General features: G+C 39.9%; 1 protein-coding gene across 2 annotated transcripts in view; it reads left to right on the plus strand.

The window, feature by feature from the left end:
* ift80 (intraflagellar transport 80 homolog (Chlamydomonas)) overlaps positions 1-20,191 on the plus strand; it is a 99,780-nt gene that overhangs the window by 20,157 nt on the left and 59,432 nt on the right. For both annotated transcript variants that reach the window (XM_053487083.1, XM_053487084.1), the window contains exons 6-8: positions 1,753-1,862; positions 7,121-7,210; positions 8,361-8,498. In XM_053487083.1, coding sequence (XP_053343058.1) covers positions 1,753-1,862; positions 7,121-7,210; positions 8,361-8,498 — 338 coding nt within the window. The remainder of the gene's footprint in view (positions 1-1,752; positions 1,863-7,120; positions 7,211-8,360; positions 8,499-20,191) is intronic.

A 20,191-nucleotide genomic window follows, 5' to 3' on the forward strand; every position in this document is an offset into this window, starting at 1 on the left:
GAGGTCTCTTACTGTTGCACTAGATAGAACAGAAAGGTCAACTAAAGTTACGGTGTGATCTAAAATCTTGCTTCTAGTTGCATGCAGTCCTATGACTAGAACTCCTGTCTTATCAGGATTACGTAGAAGGAAGTTAATTAGCATCCAGTCTCTTATATCCTTTACGCATTGCTCAATGATTAAATGATTTATTTAAATCTAAATAACAAATTTACTCAACCCTGATTAGAGGCCAATAGGAGGCCATTTACTACTTTCACGAGTGCTGTCTCTGTGCAGTGATGAGGCCTAAATCCTGACAGATACAGTTCATGTAGGCCATTTCTATGTAGATATAAGCATAGTTGCTCCGCTACTATCTTTTTAAGAATATTGAAGATAAAGGAGAGATTTGATAATGGCCTGTAATTGGACAAGTGACAGGGGTCGAGGTCAGACTTTTTAATTATCGGTTTAAGAACTGCTAATTTAAAATATTTTGGAACATACTCAATGCTTAGTGAAGAATTAATTATTTTCAGCAGGGGTTCTGTTATTCCTGGCACTATCTGTTTGAGAAAATCCGCCGGTATAAAATCTTATATACAGGTTGATGAATTTGCTGAAGAGATGAGTGAAATTAGTTCATTCTCTTCAAGGGGAGTAAAGTATTCTAGGTTCCGATCCAACATGGTTAGTTTAACATCTGCATCGATTACACTGTCATATAAAAAAGATTAATACAAAATATATTAAAAAAAGGATAATACAAAATATTTGAAAAAAAAATAAAACAAATGAACCTGCACATTACCTTTGAAAAGAATTCTGGCTGGGATGAGAGAGAGGAGGAGGGGGGGGGCTACTGTGGAGGAGGATTTCTCTTTCTCTCTCTCTCACACACACACACACACACACGCACGCACACACTCTAACGAATCACTGCTCTCAGATTCTCTGTTAAAGCAGTGATTTAATTGTGTGTATGTGTGTGTGTGTGTGTGTGTATGTGTGTGTGTGCGTGCGTGTCTTTCTCGCCAACATGGAATCTTTAACAAGAAACCTCACTAATGACACCTGATTTTGCCTTCTTCTGAGAATTTCGTGCAAATGTAACATTGGATTGTTGTTAAACCTCTTAAATCTCTCACACTGCTACAGCCTTTTTAACCTTTTTCTTTATGAGAGGCCGCTGTTGCAGTACAGTTACTAAAAAAACAGTCACTACGGTACACGGATGTTGACTATATGAGTGACGCGCGCACGGAGACTGGGCATGAGAGACGATTACCCACAATCCCATAGCACTAGAGAAAGAAGAACCATTGGCTCAGTTGTGATCACATGACACGTCAAGATCTTGCTCGTTTATCAAGTTAAAATTTATTTAATCATTTTGCTTGTCTTGCACTTGTGAGCAAGTTACTCACAGTCTTACAAAATTACTCACAATTTTTTTTTCTTTGATAACTATATTCTGTTATTTTGCACAAATAAAAGTCCCAGTTTGGACTTGAACGCCCCTTCTATTTTCTAATAACACAATTTTATTTTTTTCGGGTTTAAAGGCCATGCTGTTATTTCTGAAAGTCCATCGCTGTCTCAGAAGGGCCAGTTTAAACACCTGCGTAACGCGACAATGAAAGGAACTTGCCCTGTGTAAATACTGACGTAACTTTACATAACTCTAAAAACAACCCGTTGTGTATCTTGCTGTTCGGGTTGTTATCTGATATGCAAACAGATGAATCTCCTTGTCTCTGCCTCATTCAGGATGTCCCGTGTACTCCGTGGCTTGGGGTCCAGACTCGGACCGGATACTTCACACCTTTGGCCGGCAGCTCATTATCAAACCTCTGCAGCCCAGCTCCAAATCTCTGCAGGTAACGCACCGAAGGGTGGCGATCAACTTTCTCCTCTGTCTCTTCCAACATCAGCAGAAATACATAAAGCCCTGCTCAGGCAATCTCACCTGGTGCGTCACTATAACTAAGAAGTTTAAGCTTTTATGAGTCAGCACAAAGCGTTATTTTGTATTTTTTTGGTTTTATTTATTATTTTTTGGGGTCTAAAAAGAATATCAAAATGTCTAGAGAATGCAGTCCATCACCTAATCCAAGTTTATTAAAATCATATCACTATTGTGGCAGTTAATTACTTTCCCCAAAAACACTTAAAAAAAAAACAGACTTTAAAATTCCCGTCAAACTTTGCTTTTGTGACCTGGATGGCTGAGAAATAAATAAAAAAAATTAACCTGGTAAATTTGCACATTTTAGTCTATATAAGGTCTGAACGAAACAACATTTGGATCAAGACTTACATGTGCATTTAGAAAAGTTGAACAAAAAAAAGAATGAATAAAAATGTTTATAACTGAGTAATGAGTTTTTTTTTTTTTTTTTTTTCGAGATTTACAACTGAAATGTAAATCACTTTGACCTGTCAGCACCCAAATATAGTCTCACATCATGTTTTAAACACGTAACCACGCGAGTCATTGTAAGAACTCCCTCACGCCGAGAGCAAGAGTTTACACAATTATATCCGCTGTTGCGGGAGAGAGGTTGATTTTACGGCAGCTGTTTACGGGAGTGTAGTCCAGTGCGGGCAATGCTTTGTGGGTAATGCAGTCCAATGTGCGTGAACGCGGAAATGTGAGATGAGCTGGAATGTAGAGCCTGAACCTGTTTTCTTTTAGTAGTTTTTGGTTTGATTTAAGTACGGAATCCACCCGGAAGTTTGTAATATCGCCTGACAACGCGGGAAATAAAAGAATGGACATGCATCTACTTGTTTGTCTTTTCCATCACTGCATGGGCATAAATTAACGGGCTGTTGCGCTGCCGTGAGAAACGACAAAATAAAGCGAAGAAGCTAACACCGCGTTCTAGCAACACACACTCAATCAGGAATTGGACCCAAAATCACATAAGATCCGGCGAAGCATCGGAAACGGCATGGGCAGACTCAATGACCGAGCGATGTGAAGCGCCATCTTGTCTCCTTTTATACTTCCTGAATCGCAACCGTACTACTTTAGGGTCCTAGTGCCGGTCGCGGAGCGAGTGCGCATGACAGCAACCAAACTAGCTTCGCGACCTCTGTTTTCTTCCGACAAAGAATAAAAACTATTGAACGTTTTATCGAACACATTTTTTATTGATATCAATCACGTGTCTATCGCGATACATATCGTTATCGTTTTATCGCCCAGCCCTACTGGTAACACAAAATGAACTTCTCCTCTGCAGCAGAGGTAAGTTTTGGTCTTACTTTCTTGGGAAGATCTTGATGAGCCAGTTTCATCATATTGCTCGATGGGTTTTGACAATAATGTTCTTGCAAGAATTGTTCCAGAACAGCTCACCTTTATGTCTTAAAAGAACGATTAACTGTTGTTGTTGTTAATTAATTACATAATGCAATATTATTTCATAGTTTTGAGGGAAAAAAAGATTTTCCCATTTGAAATAATGGAAACTCAAATTATTCGTTTCACAGGCCAAAAAAAAAAATACATAAAAATAATCAACACAAAATATAAAGTAAAAATTAAACAAATTAACCGGCACTTTAAGTGAAAATTTGGTAAAATTAAGTGTTTGTTAGTGCGCGCAGGCGCTGTGTGTGTGTGGAGCTAAAGTAAGGAGCCCCTCCCCCTTTCCCTCTTCTCATCTTACACAGTTACCTTTCCTCCACTCTTTTCACACACATGCGCGCGCGGACACAATGGAAACGCTGTTAAAAAAAATATCTCTCCAATGACACTTGATAGAGCGACACACTAACAGAATCACTGCTGTAAAGTAAAAATAAAACAAATTAACCTGCACTTTACCACTTCACAGCCTCTTACCTCACACCGCACCACTTGCACATTACAGGATCTCAGGCTGGGTGTTATTTTGCCATCCTTCATACAATCCAGCCATTTTCACATTCCTGGGAGGCTAGTGTTTCAGACATGTGCCAGGCAGCCCAATCATGGCTCCAGTGTATTGAGACATCAGACCAGTGCATCTTGATGGTATCCAAGCTCTAGTGAAACACTGGGATAAGTGCATTAGTGTATCGGGATTATACCGAGAAATAAAGCGAGAGTTTTTACTCTCACAGCAGTGTTCTGTTAATCTGCACAATCAAAACTTAAATTTATTTATTATGTGAAAAAGCTGATGCTAATTCAACCATGCAAATCTTTGTGTGTGTGTGTGTGAGGGAGAGATTTGGCATTACAACACAGTCACAGTGATGTGGGTTTCAAGTATGATGAAAAATGTTTCTTTTTTCTCCCTTCATTTACCAGCATAGCTGTTCCTAAACCCAATTTAATTAATGTGTGTGAGTGAGTGAGTGAGTGAGTGTGTATATGCACTATGTTGAGCATTTTAAAGACTTGGTGGTGCAACGTCTCTGTTTATTGTTGCACCGGGCGCTGAACTGCAGCAGGCACGTTGAGTAAACAGGCCGAGGGGCTCAGACGGATCTCTCAGTCCAGCCCTCCCCGAGCAACAGCTGTCAGTTTGTGGAGGCACGACCCCGTGACCCTTCCTGTGACCCTGTGACCCCTGCTCGCTGGCTCACCTCAGCCTGTGGAAAGCCATTAAACCGTAAAGGCCGCATAGATACACACTACTGTAATACACGCATCAACTCAAGATTATGAGCGTTTAGTGTCACGCTGGTCCATTTTAAGATTAAAGTGCACATAAGAGACGGGATACCAGACCAAGTTTGCTAATCCTAGCCTAGCCGGCTGGGCTAACCCGAGTACTGAACTTGATTCCTCGTTGCATAAAGATCTGTCTTAGGAGAGAGTACAGCTGATGATGAGGTCATGTGCTGGATAGGTTAGAGACTGACCCAGGTAGAGACGAACTGAGGACTAATTCGTATTAACGCCACCTTTGTAATGTCTCAAACTGTGAAACACGTCAATGAAAGAAATTTAAACTGATGCAAAATAAAATCCTGATGCTTTTCTTTGAATCGTACAAACGTATTAAACAAGAAAAAAACAAGAACACTCATTTACTCACTCATCTATACCGCTTTATCCTGTATTCAGGGTCACGGGGACCTGGAGCCTTAGGGGGCTTAGGGCACAAGGCGGGGTACATCCTGGACAGGGTGCCAATCCATCGCAGGGCACACACCCATTCACACACTACGGATAATTTGGGAACGCCAATCAGCCTAACCTGCATGTCTTTGGACTGGGGGAGAAACCGGAGTACCCGGAGAAAACCCACCAAGCACAGGGAGAACATGATCTCCATGCACACAAAGCCGGGAATCGAGCCTGGCCGGGAATCGAACCCGGACCGTGGAGGTGCAAGGTGACAGTGCTAACCACTACACCACCGTGCCGCCTCAAACAAGAACAACTTCTGCTTAATGAGTATTTAGCTGATCCTGGCTCCGACTGCTGACCAGACGGTCCACGGTTTGAGCACCAATGCCAGTAGGTTGCCGCTGTTGACCCCCAAGTGCTCGGATACAATTGCGCATCGAGCTGGCAACACAACCCTGTAAATAACTGCCACGGAAACAACTGATATATATATACGTTGCCCGATGTGCTGGGCGGCACGTAGACGGACCCACTCACACACAAACACATACCCTGCAGTCTAGATGGTTGGTACCTGCTTTGTTTTAGCGTGTGTGTGTGTTTGTCAAATCGCTTGGCTGCGGGGCTGTGAACCCCCGACCCATAAGTCAGCACTTGGACCCGAGTGCATTATTTAATACGAGTCTTTAACATGAGAGAAAATATGATCCTGGAGCATGAAGGTGGGGGTCGATTCCTGTTCCCCGTGGCCAACGAACCCACGGTGCTGTTTTCAATTACTCAAAGTTGAAGCAATTACCGTAACAGAGAACAGACAGGCTGGTGTATCAGCTGTTTCAGCACACGTCCTCAAAATTACTCCTCTCTCCGTACAACTTTCTTTTCTTCGTTTCGTCCTGCACTTGCCCATATGTCTCTTTTTTCCTACTGTGTAGCCTCTTTTTTTTTTTTTTTCTTTTTTTTTTAGAATTACAAATAAATACAATTTTGTACTTATTATTTTTGATGCAAGTTTGGAGATCACCTGGAGCTGGTTTATTATAAAAACTTCCAGTTGTATAGATTTTAGTACCAACAGGACTTAAAAGCACTGCTTTCAAGAAGTGTAGCAGCACGAGCTTTTTTTTTTTTTTTTTATACGTACTGTACTGTACAGGTGAAAAATTTCAACACCCTTTTGAATTCAGTGTTTTATTTTCTACATTCTAGAACAACACTGGAGATTTTAAAACTACAAACTAACACATATGGAATTACTTATTAAAATAACAGCCAGTTGTTATTTTAAGACATGATGGTCAGCTTTTCTGGAACAGCCCTTGCAAGAACAGTATTGTCAAGTGCATTGGAAAAAAAACCGATCGAGCATCATGATGATGAAACTGGCTCTTATGAAGACCATCCCAAGAAAGCAAGACCAAATAGGCATGAAGCAGTCATAAGGATGAGTGAATGAATGTGGAAGATGTGCAGTAGCTCGGCAGCATCTTGAGAACATGCGCTCTGAGGCATCACTCTGGGCATTGCAGCATGTGCTTCGAATCCTCGCCTCAACTGTGTCTGAGCTGCCATGTCGAAAACGATAGGAAATACTGGGTTTATAGGATTTAACAGTAACATTATTCGCATATGACTCAGCTTGTGGCTTTGCGGGCATATTAAAGCATATTACTCAGGTCGTATTTTAAAGCATGCTTCCTGACGACGTTTGCCGTCGTGACCTTTATCAGGTTATGGTTTTAGTAATTCCAGAGAGCGCCAGGTCGAGTATTATGTATCACGCATACGTTTCTTGTTTTGACGCCGAGCGTCACATGATCACAACTGTGCCAACGGTTCTTCTCTTTCTTGTGCGCTGCGAAATTGTGTGTAATCGTCTCACTTGCTCGATCTCAGTGCATGTGCGTCACTCGTATAGTGCGCGCATGTGTAATGTTTACTGTAACATTGTGACCACGTGTGCGTGTGTAGGTGAAACTGTGGCATACAATAGGAATTATCACAAATTTGTATGGAGTAACATCAACCTTTATAAACAAGCGTCTCTGTCTTTAATATCCGCAGTGGAAAGGTCACGAGGGCATCATTTTAAAGGTGGACTGGAATTCTGTGAACGATCTCATTCTGTCTGGAGGTGAAGACTGTAAATATAAGGTAAGACACTTTTTTTTTTTGCGATCATGTGAGAAATAGCAATCCACAGAGAATAAGAAAATCTGCATTCATATTACAAGGCGAAGTTGGACAAGTCAAGTCAAACAGAGACTTTTAATTAATTGTGAGAGTTAAAAACTCCCTTTATTTTTCTTTATAATCCCCCGCTACACTAATGCACTCATTCCACTAGTGCTTGGATACCATCAGGGTAGAACGTTTTCTTAGTAAGCTGAAGCCCTGATCGGACTACCTGCTTCACGACTGAAACACTGGCCTCCCAGGAACTCCCAAACATGTGGAAATGGCTTGGAGCGAGGTCAGGAATGTACAAGGAGATGTGGGAGCAACTCCCAGCCGATTTGTATATACAGTTCCCACAGACAGATCTGTCTCTTCCACAAATTGTTTTCAAATTATCCGTCGATTTTTCCAGGATCAGGTGTTTCACTCTCTGAATGTTTCTGAGTTCGTCATTCACAGACCTACTGTCTTCTTTAAAACATTTGCACCGTTCTAAAGCAATTTAAACTTTTTATTTTATTTTTTTTTCTTGTCATCACCAGTCCCAGTTTGACCTGAACGTCCCTATTTCTTTTATAATGTTTATTTATGCTGGCATGAACACAGTGCTGGTCATTATGATGCCGTAATCATGTATACAATTTACATTTTATTGCTTTATTAATACAATGTTTAATGAATTGTTGCCAAGGTTTAAAGCCATATGGTTTTTCAGCACTGGCAAGACTTTAGTGTCCTTAGATTTTTTTTTTTTTTTTTGGCTTAAAAGCAGGACTGGTAAGGGGACACTGTTTCTAGTTGCTGTAATATGTAATGTAATGAAACAGGAACTTATGTGAATTATTGAAGTTAGTTGGTGTGAGAGAAGAGGACGGGTCAAATGGAGGCAGATGATTCGACCCTTGAAAGATAAATATGATATACAGTATATTTAAAGTATCATGTATAGTTTAATAATGCATGGAAATGTGTGGCGTGGTGTAAGGGGGATAAAGGAATAAATCATGAAACTCTTAAAAAAAAAAAAAAAAAAAAAAAAAAAATGGATTATTTACCTGAAACAGCATAACTGTTGTTATTCTTTTCTAAGTTTACTAGACTTTCTCTCTCTTTCTCCTTAAATCAGGTGTGGGACAGTTACGGACGGCCCCTCTACTCGTCCTCCCCCCACGACTACCCTGTCACCTCTGTGGCCTGGGCTCCTGACGGCGAGGTGTTTGCTATGGGTTCCTTCAACACCCTCCGACTGTGTGACAGGACTGGGGTAGGAAAAACACACACAAACACACTCGCGCAATCTCTTGCACACACACACACACACACACACACACACACACACACACACACACAAAATCACACTCACATGTGCAATCAGAGAACCAAGAGGTCTCACAAGCATTGTTTTTATTTTTTTAATCATTCGTGAGACTAATCTTACACCCTAGTGTTGATGAAATCTCCATATTGATTGCTCAGATGGTGTTGATTTATTTTCTGGAACAGTAGCTCTGACAGTAGTGCCGGCTCTAATTTAAAGCACAGGTTGGGCTCCGAGTGCCGCAGCTGTAACAAGCTCGCCCTATCATCTAAAAATTGGCAAGTTCGAAACCCAGAGGTGGTGATGTAGACACTCGCAACATCACCAAGGCCTCTCTCAAGGCCAGGGAAGGAGGGAGCAAACATTTCGGGGGGAGAAAAAAAGTCCCAGAGGAAACACTTGATACCTTTGCTCATTCTCCCCTGGTTAATAGTTGTAGACTTGATAGAGGAGTGGCATAATGACGGGTAGGAATTGGCTACAACTGAATTAAGAAAAATTAAATAACTGAATTAGTCAAAAATTCCCATAAATGCTCTCCTGAACCTTGTGGAAAGCCGTGCCAGAAGAGTTGAAGCTGATATAGTTGCAAAGGGGGAGGGGCCAATATCATATTAAACCCTATGAATGAGGAATTAAATGGTACCCAACTGTATGTGATGGCAGATGATGCTTTTGGCAATATAGTGTGTGTATATATACACATACTGCACAAACAGAAAATAAAAGATGATTTACATGCACACGCATGGTCACATTACACGCGTGCACTATACGAGTGACGCATTCGCACTGAGACCAAGCATGGGAGACGATTACCCACAATTGCACAGTGGTTGAGAGAGAAGAACCCATGGCACAGTTGTGATCACGTGATGCTCGGCGTCAAAACAAGAAACGCACGCGTGCCACATGATACACGATGATACTCGGAACTCGTATATCAAAACTCGCTTGTTTAACAAGTTAAAATTAATTTAAAAGTTGTGTTCGTCAAACCGGGTTACTTGCATTGTGTGTATATATCTATGTATCTTTTAATATTAATGCATATTAATATAGAAATAGTAATGCATAATCTTTTTTTTTTATACTCAAAATCAATCATATGACTATGTTTGACCTTAATGGCCTCCCATGATCGCAGTGCAGTTATCCAGCTGTGTGTGATAATGGACGTTTAGCGTGGATAATAAGGAAACATTACCAGGTGTGAACGACACACCACAATATGCAGTGCCTGTCCCATTCGAGTGATTTGAATTTAACATTTGTTTTTAAGATATTATAAAACTACATAATCTGCTTCCTCTAACCAGTTTGTCATGCAATTCTTTATTCCAACATCGCACATTTATAATAGAAACAAATCGGATCTAAAAATTTTTTTGAACTAATCACGGACTCTGGATATATATATATATATATATATATATATATATATATATATATATATATATATAGTGGAGAATTCTGGAGGAGTAGGAACGGGGTTGTGTAAGGCTCTCTGGTACGGAAAAAAATTGTAATCATTTCATGTCCAAGAATCTTACCTGTCTTATATTCCAGCTGGAAATCTTTCATTTTCAAACATGCAGATAGTACAGTCTTTATTTTTACTAAATCTTGAACCCACTTATCTTATGAAAGTGCAAATAAAGTAATATTAAGTAAAAGTGGCTAAATTAAAGCAGGTACATATATGGAAAAATATGGCTTAAATACATTAAAAGAGCAGGTTATAACGTGTATATAAATATGAATAAATAAGGATGAGTATATGGAGCTCGATAGTGTCCTTGTGCACAGACATGCTGCTCATTGACCTGGATTAGTTTCTACAGCCACTAATACTGATCTTCAGTTAACTTGCGGGAAACAGCAGGAGGAAAGAGTCATGCAGCTCTGGGGTTTGCGTCTCGGACCAGATGTTGTCTTTATTCTCTCCAACCATTAATCAGCACTGAAACTTTTTGGCTCCTCCGGTGGCGTTGATATGTCATTGCTGTGTCAGTCATTTTATTATATGCCAATACGGAGTTTCTGTAGACTGCCAGGTTCTGGAAGATATCCGTAGTCTCATAGTGTGCGAGGTTAATCAGGACTACATGCATGTTCTTCAGGGAAGCTTCTGCATCAGATTCAAGCGTCAGGATGCTGGGATTCTGCGTTTTTGCATTTTGCCCTGCCAGAATTCTTCACGTACAGGCGTGGGAGTGTGTTTGAAGTTTGGTGGAGAGAGTAAGCAGTAGAGAGAGAAAGAGAGAGAAACAGAGAGAGAGAGAGAGAGAGAGAGACAGAGGAGGACAAAAACAATGGTTGGAGAGGATAAGAGAAACCAGCTTTTAAAAGTTTCCAGCTTAAAAAAAAAAAACTCTGTCTCTTGTCTCTTCCTCCTCTGTGTCTGCACCGCAGTCTTTCACCCTCAGCCTGCCGCTTTAAATCTCTCACCACTGAGCTAGTCTCCTCGGCTTCTCTCTCCCTCTCACACCTTTGGTATACATGTACACTGCACCTGTGAAGGAGAATTAAGGAAGTCAAACATATCTCTAAACCATATATTCAGGAAATCACATACAACACTTAGACAAAACAATATTTTGGAAATATTTCCTGTATATTTAGTTGAACTGATGCCAGTAATAAATAAGTGTTTAAAATATCCCCGTATGCAAACCCTCTCACATGGGCCTAATATTGAGTAGGTCTCAGTTTTTGCGCCCAAAACCTGCAATCCAATGTGTGTGTTACTGAAATCTGTCTATTGGACCATTTTTGATAGGTCCCAACCATTGCAAACTGGGAACATCTCATAAGAGCCACAGTTTTGGAGTTCCTCTGACCCAGTAGATGTGTTTGAAGCAAAAAAAGAAAAGAAAAGGCAAACGTAAGAATTTTTGTGACTTTGATTTCGCTGAATGGTTCATGATGGTTCCGATAGAAAGTTTTTCTATGGGATTTTCAGGTTTTGGAGGCAAAAGAGGGACCTACTCAGGTGGTCATAATGTTACTGCTGATGAATGTTTAAGTATACACTACTGTATATTACCAAAAGTATTCTATGCATATGATCTTGATTAACATCCAATTTTGAATCCATAGGGTATAATATGATGTTGGCCGACTTTTTGCAGCTATAACAGCTTCAACTCTTCTGGGAAGGATTTCCACAAGGTTTAGGAGAGTCCATGAGCACATTTGTGAGGTCCAAAACTCACCAAAACAAACACCAAACTCTCTCATCCATGTCTTTATAGACTCTTGCTTTGTGCACTGGTGCGAAGTCATGTTGGAACTGGTGTGGGGTTGTTTATAGATGAAGAATAGGATATTATTGGATGTCATATTGATTCCATTTTTTTTTTTTATTAATTAATTTATTTTTTGCTTGTTTTTTTAACAATCATGATCAACTGACTATAATTTCATCCAATATGCAAATGATTCAGATTTTCTAATGAGGTACTCTATACAATATGTGCCAAGCTAATTAGATAGCCGAGCGAGGGGGGTCTATCAAAGAATTAAATATCACCGCTTGTATTTTTAAAGAAATTTATTTACCTTATTTATTATTTGTGTGGGATGGTCACTGTCGGTAGCTGTCTGGATAAAAGCTAGTTGCAAAATGAAAATATCAGCCAAGGTTTTATTCTAATCGTTTAGAGCCCTGCTTGTGTTTTTTCCAATGTACAACTTGACATTTTATAATTTCTTCTTTTAAGATACCAAAGATAGCTCCATATATATAATCCACATTCCTTCTGTTGGGTCTTTTGGTCCGAAGTTGAAAATGCCAGTGTGAATGCTAAGCGAACCAGGACTATATTCTAGCGAACCAAATCTAATATAACTTTCTTCGCTTAGGTCCGAACAAAGAAACCCGAACTACAAGTGTGAACACACCTTTAAAGTGCAGCATTTTGCCAATTTATTATTTATTAAAGCCTAATTTTTTAGTCTGTTTATGGCTGTAATGCTTCAGCTAGACAATTCTACCCGTTATCAATTGCGTTATAGTCACTATAAGTTGTTAATCCTTTACTACTATTTATTTATTTATGACATTAAATTATCCTACTTGCTGCCTTTTTCCCCATTTTTTTTTCTTTTGTAATTTACAGCGTTTGTTTAGTGTTTAGACATGTCAAGTTGCTGCAGTGAACGTACGCGTGTGTTTTTTTTTTTTTTTTTTTTTTTTTTTTTTTTTTTACGGTCGCGGTGGTGAAACGGTTAACAACCCACGAGGAGCCTCAGCATTTACTTCCATGACTAATGCGCAGGAGTTTTATTCTGTATCTACTACAATGAAACCTTGCACTTGGGAGAGTGCTGGCTCAGCAGGAAAGCGCAACTCGTTTAACCCTTCACCTCCAGCAGGACTCCAGCAGGACTAGACGAGCTCATATATGTTCCCCAACACGGTGACACTGCACAGATAAGCTTGTAGACATGTGATACAGCGTCTCTGTGTGTGCCTACACACTTGGACTGACACTGCCCTGATCCTAACCCCCTTAAGGGCAAGAACTGGCAACCTTAACCGCAAACACGGGGACCCACTGATGAGGGTTACTGAAGTCAAGTTCAAGTTGCACATTAAACTCAGGAGTTAAACTTAAATTAAATTCACTCCCCAAGGCTTGAATTTGAACCACGTTGTTATGCTCTGTGTGTGTGTGCGTGTGTGTGAGAGAGAGAATGACCCTGCCAAAAAAAAAAAGCTGTCTGCACGAATGTGTTTCGGATGAAGTGTGTCCTGATGTCTTTCGTGCCAATTTGAGATTGAGAGCGTCTCTCAGTGTACGTGTGCATGTATATATATATGTGTGTGTGTGTAAGTAAAAGAGTGTTGGGGCGCGCACACATGTGCCCTCTAGACAACAGCCTATTTACGAGTGGCTGCAGCTGGTGTCTAGTGTCTGGGCTCTGTCACAATCCATGACACTGTGTCACCCCTACTTAACAAGTGTGACTCATACCGCAAGCTCTTCTCTCTCTCTCTCTCTCTCTCTCTCTCTCTCTCTCTCTCTCTCCCCCTCTTTCATACACACACGCACACACATAGCATAAGTGAGTCTCCTTTTAATGCACAGTACTGAAATTCTTTAATTCTTGATTCTGTTTGGTCAGAAGGTGTTGATTAATTTTCCGTAACTATAAAGCGTACGAGTAACGCGGTTTGCGAGTGTTCCACAAGACGAGCAAAGATTTTTAATACATTTTGACTTGAAAAACGAACAAGTCTTGGTTTACGAGTACCAAGTATCAGGTATCACACATGCGCTTCTTGTTTTGACGCCGAGCATCACGTGATCACAACTGAGACAATGGTTTTTCTCTCTCCTGCACTGCAGAATTGTGAGTAATCATCTCCCCTACTGTGTCTTCGTGCCCGCCTCTCACTGGTATAATTAACATCCGTGCACGCGCGTACTGTTAACTACAACACTGTGACCACATGTGTGTGTAATCCATATTTTATTTTGTCTGTATGCACGTGTGTATAGCGCGCGTATAAAGCAAAAGCAAGTCTCATTATAGAGGTTAAAAATCCATTTTCTTTCTCTGCCCAAGGCTCAGCCTGCTCTTTGTGTTTGTGTGCGCGTGCATCATTGGACACCGTGCCACACACACACACACACACACACACACACAGGCCCCTCCTACTTTCGCCTTCACACACACACGCACACACTCTTTCTCTTCGCTCTACACAGAAACACTGCTCTGTCGCGATTCTTTTTAAAGGTAAAGTGCAGGTTAATTTGTTTTATTTTTACTTTGCAGCAGTGATTCCGTTAGTGTGTCGCTCAATTGAGTGTCATTAGAGAGATCTCTTGTTTATTTTTCCGATAAAACAGTGTTTATCTTGTATGCACGTGTGTGTGAAAAGAGTGGAGAAGGGTAAGGCTCCTTACTTTAGCTTCACACACACACAAACACACACACACATACACACACATACACAGCACCTGCGCACACAAACGGAAACACTTATCTTTCAGGATTTATTTTTACTTTTTTTTAAGGTAAAGTGCAGATTAATTTGTTTTATTTTTATTTAATTTTGTACTTGTTTTATTGTTAATTAATTTTTGTATTAATTTTTTTGGGCTGTGAAACGATTAATTTGAGTTTCCATTATTTCTTATGGGAAAATTCAATTTGGTTTACGAGTGTTTTGGAATACGAGCCCGCTTCAGGTTCCACTGTAATGTGCTTGTTGTATAGTATGATATAGGACAGTTTAAAGAAATGTATTGTATGTGCAAATGTATTGGTTCTGTGAATAAAGGATTAAAACCTATAAGGTGTGCAGTTACGGGAAACTAATCGATGCTGAGAATAGTTCTAAATCTCACCAAGAAGTTCCCAATTTTAAATTACGTAAAGAATGCACGTCAAACGGCCTGTCCTTTTATTTTTATGAAACCTCCATGGATTTGGATATGATATTTTAATAGATTGTGATGCGTATAAATCACAATCTATTAGGCTGTTTTAGGAATTGATAATTCTGTGTATGGTACTTAATAGCCATGTTGCTCCTGTAGCATGAAGTAAAGCTGTTCCATATGTGTGCAGATTTTCCTCTTTCTCTCTCTCTCTCTCTCTCTCTCTCTCTCTCTCTCTCTCTCTCTTTCTGTGTATATGTGTGCGTGTGCATCCTCAGTTTTCCTTTCGCTTTAATTCCACTCTCGCAACCCAAACTGAGCTCAAAAACGAAGCGCGTCTCTCGTCCAATGACAACAAAGCCAGAGTTCAGCATCTCGCATGCTGACCCCCGGCCCTCGGCCACATTGTTTGCTGTGTGTCAGGGGCTAAACAGGAACGTCGTGATGGATGATCCCGCTTCGACTCTTTCTCCCGGGCTGGAAATGTGGCCTGGTGTCCACTAATTAGCCAGAACAAATGTTACAGCGAGGTTATATGTACCTTAATAGAGGTCATTTTAAGACTTGAAAAGTGTGAGCCTGTACTAGTCGCCAACAGGACAGTCTGACCTGTATCTCCGTCCCGCTCTACACCCTCACCCAATCTATTGCAGCCTCGGCAATCTCGAAGAGATAAGTCCTCATACTACCCGCGTTGGCAAATTTATAGCTTGTGTGGTGCCAAGCAAGAACGAGACCAGTAGTATCAGTTATAATTTAGATGTTATTTGCTGCTAGACACGGAAAGCACAGAAATTGGGCCACAAAACAGTGATTTAACGTCTCATGCTGTGATTTTCGTGCGAGAAGTGCAGCCTTGGCGTGTACCAACCCCCATGCTCCACCCCTTCTTTTTTTTAATCCTCCTTTTTTTTGTAGATTATAGATATCTGCTCGTGTAAGCCTAAAAAAAAAAAACGCAGGAGAAGATAAACCTGTGGTTGTCTGGCGGCTTTAGAGCGGTTGTGAGGATCTCGATGCCGTGTGCCGTGACATCACGGAGATCCAATCGAGTTTTGATCCGACCACTTGAAAGTTTTTAGAAGTCTTCGAATCTAGTGGTGCCAGCACATGGAGGGCATTTGGAAAGCTGGCCAACATCGAGCACCATCTGAACTGTGGCTCCCGTCAATGAGAGGTTGGGGGTGTGCGAGAGAGAGAGAGAGAGAGAAAAAGAGAAAGAAAAAGAGAGTGAAAGACGAGTGCAGATATGAGTTTTTTTCTGTGGGACTTATCTGTTTTTCATCACACCAGATCTCTGAACCCGGCCCTGCAGATGGAGAGAGCGTCGCTATTAAATCGACATGAGAAGGGGGGCAGTGTGTGAGTGTGTCAGAGAGAGAGAGATAGAGAAAGAGGGAGCACAACTGTGTGGAAAAACAGCAGATGTGGAGGGGTTGGACAGTGTAGATGGGGAGAGAGAGAGCGCAGCGAAACAAAGAGAGTCCTGAGTCAGCAGCAGTTTTCTCTCTAGGAAACTGGGTTGGGCTTCCCCTTATGCTCTCTCTCTTTCTCTCTCTCTCTCTCTCTCTCTTTCTCTCTCTATTAAGCATTAAGTAGCAAAAGAGATGGAATAGTAAAAAAAAAAAAAAAGCCCAAAAAAGACAAAACTCAAGGGAAGTTTTTATTGTATTTTTTATTTCATTTATTTGACAGACGCACATTGATCACATTTACACTTTTTACATGATTATCTCTCTTGGATGATCTCAGTCAGTTAAATTAGTGTGCATTTATTTCACACCGTATTTCAGTTTCTACTATCATGATTTGCAAACTGGACGAGTATGTCAAAGCTCATATAAATCATATATGATTCGGATCGACAGCTTTAGAGGAACCTTGCCATTAACTCTGCTCCCAAGAAAGCACTTTTTTTTTTTTTTGTTTCGTTTTTTTTGCTTAGTCAATTTCTTGTCTTCCTGATGAGTAAGACATCTTTTTCTGCTCGGTAAATACGTCATACCCTGCAGCCATCGCGCATCCCAAAACGCCCCCACGCTCCTAATGAATGTTCTCATTTATAGCCGTTATGCCGATTAGATATTTTCTAACGCAGCACTTTTACACATCTCTCGAGCTCGGCTTTTATATGCGCCGTGCTGCTTTCTAAAATACAGCCGAGCAGTGGAAGTGGAGAAGGGAGCACGCCGAGCAGAACTGGCAAGCAGGCGGACTGGAGTTATCCGTTATAGTTGGCAGAGCAGATGTTGGACTGGGTGGACTGGTCCTATAAAATGTTTAAATGTGGCAGCTCTTTCTCTGACTGTGTCTCTTTACTTTTTCTTACTCCATTTTTTTTCTTGCAAGGGTGAAAGAGGGAGGTTGGGGAGGGAGAGAGAGAAAAAGAGGGAGAGAAAAAGAGAGAGAGAGAGATAAATGACAGCCTCAGACACTGGTCTACCAGCCCCTCTGGCAGAGTCATTACTCCCAGGGCCATTAAATCAGTACCCTCACAGACAAGGCAAACATGTCGGAGAGAGCACGAGGGAGCAGTAGGGAAAGGTTTTTTCAGGGTAAGACAGAAATTAAAAGAAAGGGTTAAGGTGAGAGAAAGCGAAGCAGTATGATTTGATCACATCATGGGCATGATTTCGTGCACATAATAATTATGGATCGTATACCCGACAGTTGTGTTGTTTGATGAAGATTACAGTCTATAAGTAAATGTCTGTCAAGAAAAGTGAGTTCAAGAACGGATTTTCTAAAATCTTACATACGTCCAAATACGGCGCACATATTTTAAACATATTTATCTGGCATCCAGCAAAGTTTAGTCGCATCAGCCTCCGGAGTTAAAATCTTTTGTCTTACTGCATTATTAAACTTGCTCAAGTAAGGAATGAACCATTTTAAGGTGTACTGTTACAGGAAAACAATCAGTGAGGGATGGTGTAGTGAGTCCCCAGGGTAGGATGAAATACTGCAAGGCAGATGTGGCACGAGTACACAAACTCAATACTCAAGTACAAATACAAGTACTACTTTCATTTTTTATTTCTTTTTTTATTCAAGTTAAATAAAACTGGAACAATCTGACAATTTACTGTAGATTTATATACATTTCATACACTTTTTCTCTTGATTCTGCGACCATGATTACTGTTAAAAGTGCTATATAAATAAAAATGAATTAAATTGAAGTATTAAATATTTGCACTAAAATGTGACTTTAAGTTCAAAAGTAAAAGTACTCCACAAAGTAATAGATTTTTCTGGATATCTATCCGAGTATCTAACTGAGTTTCTCATAAACAGTAATTTATAGCGTTTTAAACCAAAATAAACTTGATGCAGTTGAAAACTAGAATGTCCAAAGGATAGCTTTGGTATTACTTTATTTTGGTATGTTAACTAGATAGTTGTAAACATACAGAACAGACAAAGCACTCTATGCGCGTGCAATATCTCCACTGCCCGCTCAACAGCTCGATTCTGCGCGTGCAGTTTATCCACTGCTCGCTCAACGTGTTCTTCGCACATGCGTGGCTTCTCGATTCTGTACACGCTAACCTCTGTCTGCGTGGGCCACATTTCTTTTATACGACGTGTCTTCTGTGATTATTTAATTACTTGTTTATGCATTTTATTTAATTAAGTATTAGAAATACCTAATTGATTAGAAATTCTTAATTGGAAAGTTTATTGGAAACGAACCTAATTGAATAAAATTTTTTGGATCTGATGTAGTTGTTCCTCTACTACAACTGACGTTCATAATAATAACAGAAAAAAAAAACACATGCCATAGTTTTGTCCTTTGTGGCAGTAGCCAGTTTTGGTATAACAAGTTTTACATTTTGCTGCCAATTATAAAATGTAATCTGTGTATTAAGAGGCTACATCCCATTAAGATGATCTGATGTGTGTTGATCTGTCTAACCCCCCTTTTTTTGGAATAATTTTAAGTTACTCTGCCTTATTTGGGAAAAATGGTCTACAGTAGCTTAAGGTTCCATTTTTCTAAAATAAACACTTGGTGGTTCTTCAAGATCTTGACTGTAGCCTATTTCTACAGTTTTCTTTTTTCAATATAATTATAGTTAATTTAGAGTTAATTTCATTTCTACAAATGGTGCAAACTCTGCTAAATTATAGATAAGATTCCCATTCCCCTGCCATTCTGTGATCGGCAATCGGCATATCATGATCTTGGTGATCGGTGATCGGTGATCGGCCCATTAGAATGCTGATCGGAGCATCTCTACCCGTTACAGTTGCATTAACAAAGGCACTCGCTCTCTGATAACCTAGCAACGTAGGGAGTGATACTGTTACATGATTGGCAGTAGCGTATCATGTTTGGTTGCGCCATATTGTTGTCTCGTGCTGTCTGCTGGATTCCTCTTCATAAGCAGAAAATGCACTTTGCACTATTTTATTACACTTTATTAAGCATTTCTTACATTTTCTTTTATTTTGCACCTTAAATGTTAAGAGATAATTGTTAACATTGTGATAATTGTTAACATTGTGACTTTAGACTTATGTTAACATTTTAATTATTAGAGTTTTCTGTGGTTATTGACATTTCTGTCTTAATAACTGAGGGGACTATGATCAGAGGAAGGTTAAGTTTAAAATAAAAATGTTTAAATGTAATATATTTTTCTGCTGCTCCTTATTTTAAATGGGTCATAGAAAATATCAAGAATTATTGATATCGACCGATATAAAACACTGATATCGTGATACAGTTTTCAGCCATATCGCCCAGCCCTACGCCTACGCCATAAGCTCGTACTGGTGGAGTTGTTTTGTCCCCCTGTCCTTCCCGAGGTAGGTGTAGCTCAACCGTGATATGGTGTGATTTGCTAATTTAAAACTAAGGAAGTCAAAATACAGGTAGTGAGTAGCAGTAAAAAGTATAACGTACAAAAAATATTTAAAACAAACAAAACTTAAGTACAGTAACAGAGTAGTTGTACAGTATTTCAGTACTTGCCACCTCTGTTGCCAACATTGAAATTATAGTATAAAGTGTTTTATTCTTTTTATACCAAGGCAATTAGTCAGTGCTATATATTTTTATCCATTTATAGTTGCATTTAATTTTGTTGGATGCTTGGAGAATTATTTTTTATTACATTCATTAAAAAAAGAAAACATTTATTTGTTTGTAGTTACATTTAAGGTTGTGTATTGTTTCTCATTATTTGATACAACTTCTCCCATGAGAGAATGTTACAACAAATCCAGATA

The sequence above is a fragment of the Clarias gariepinus genome, chromosome 25 (genome assembly GCF_024256425.1).
Source record: "Clarias gariepinus isolate MV-2021 ecotype Netherlands chromosome 25, CGAR_prim_01v2, whole genome shotgun sequence".
Classification (NCBI taxonomy): Eukaryota; Metazoa; Chordata; class Actinopteri; order Siluriformes; family Clariidae; genus Clarias; species Clarias gariepinus.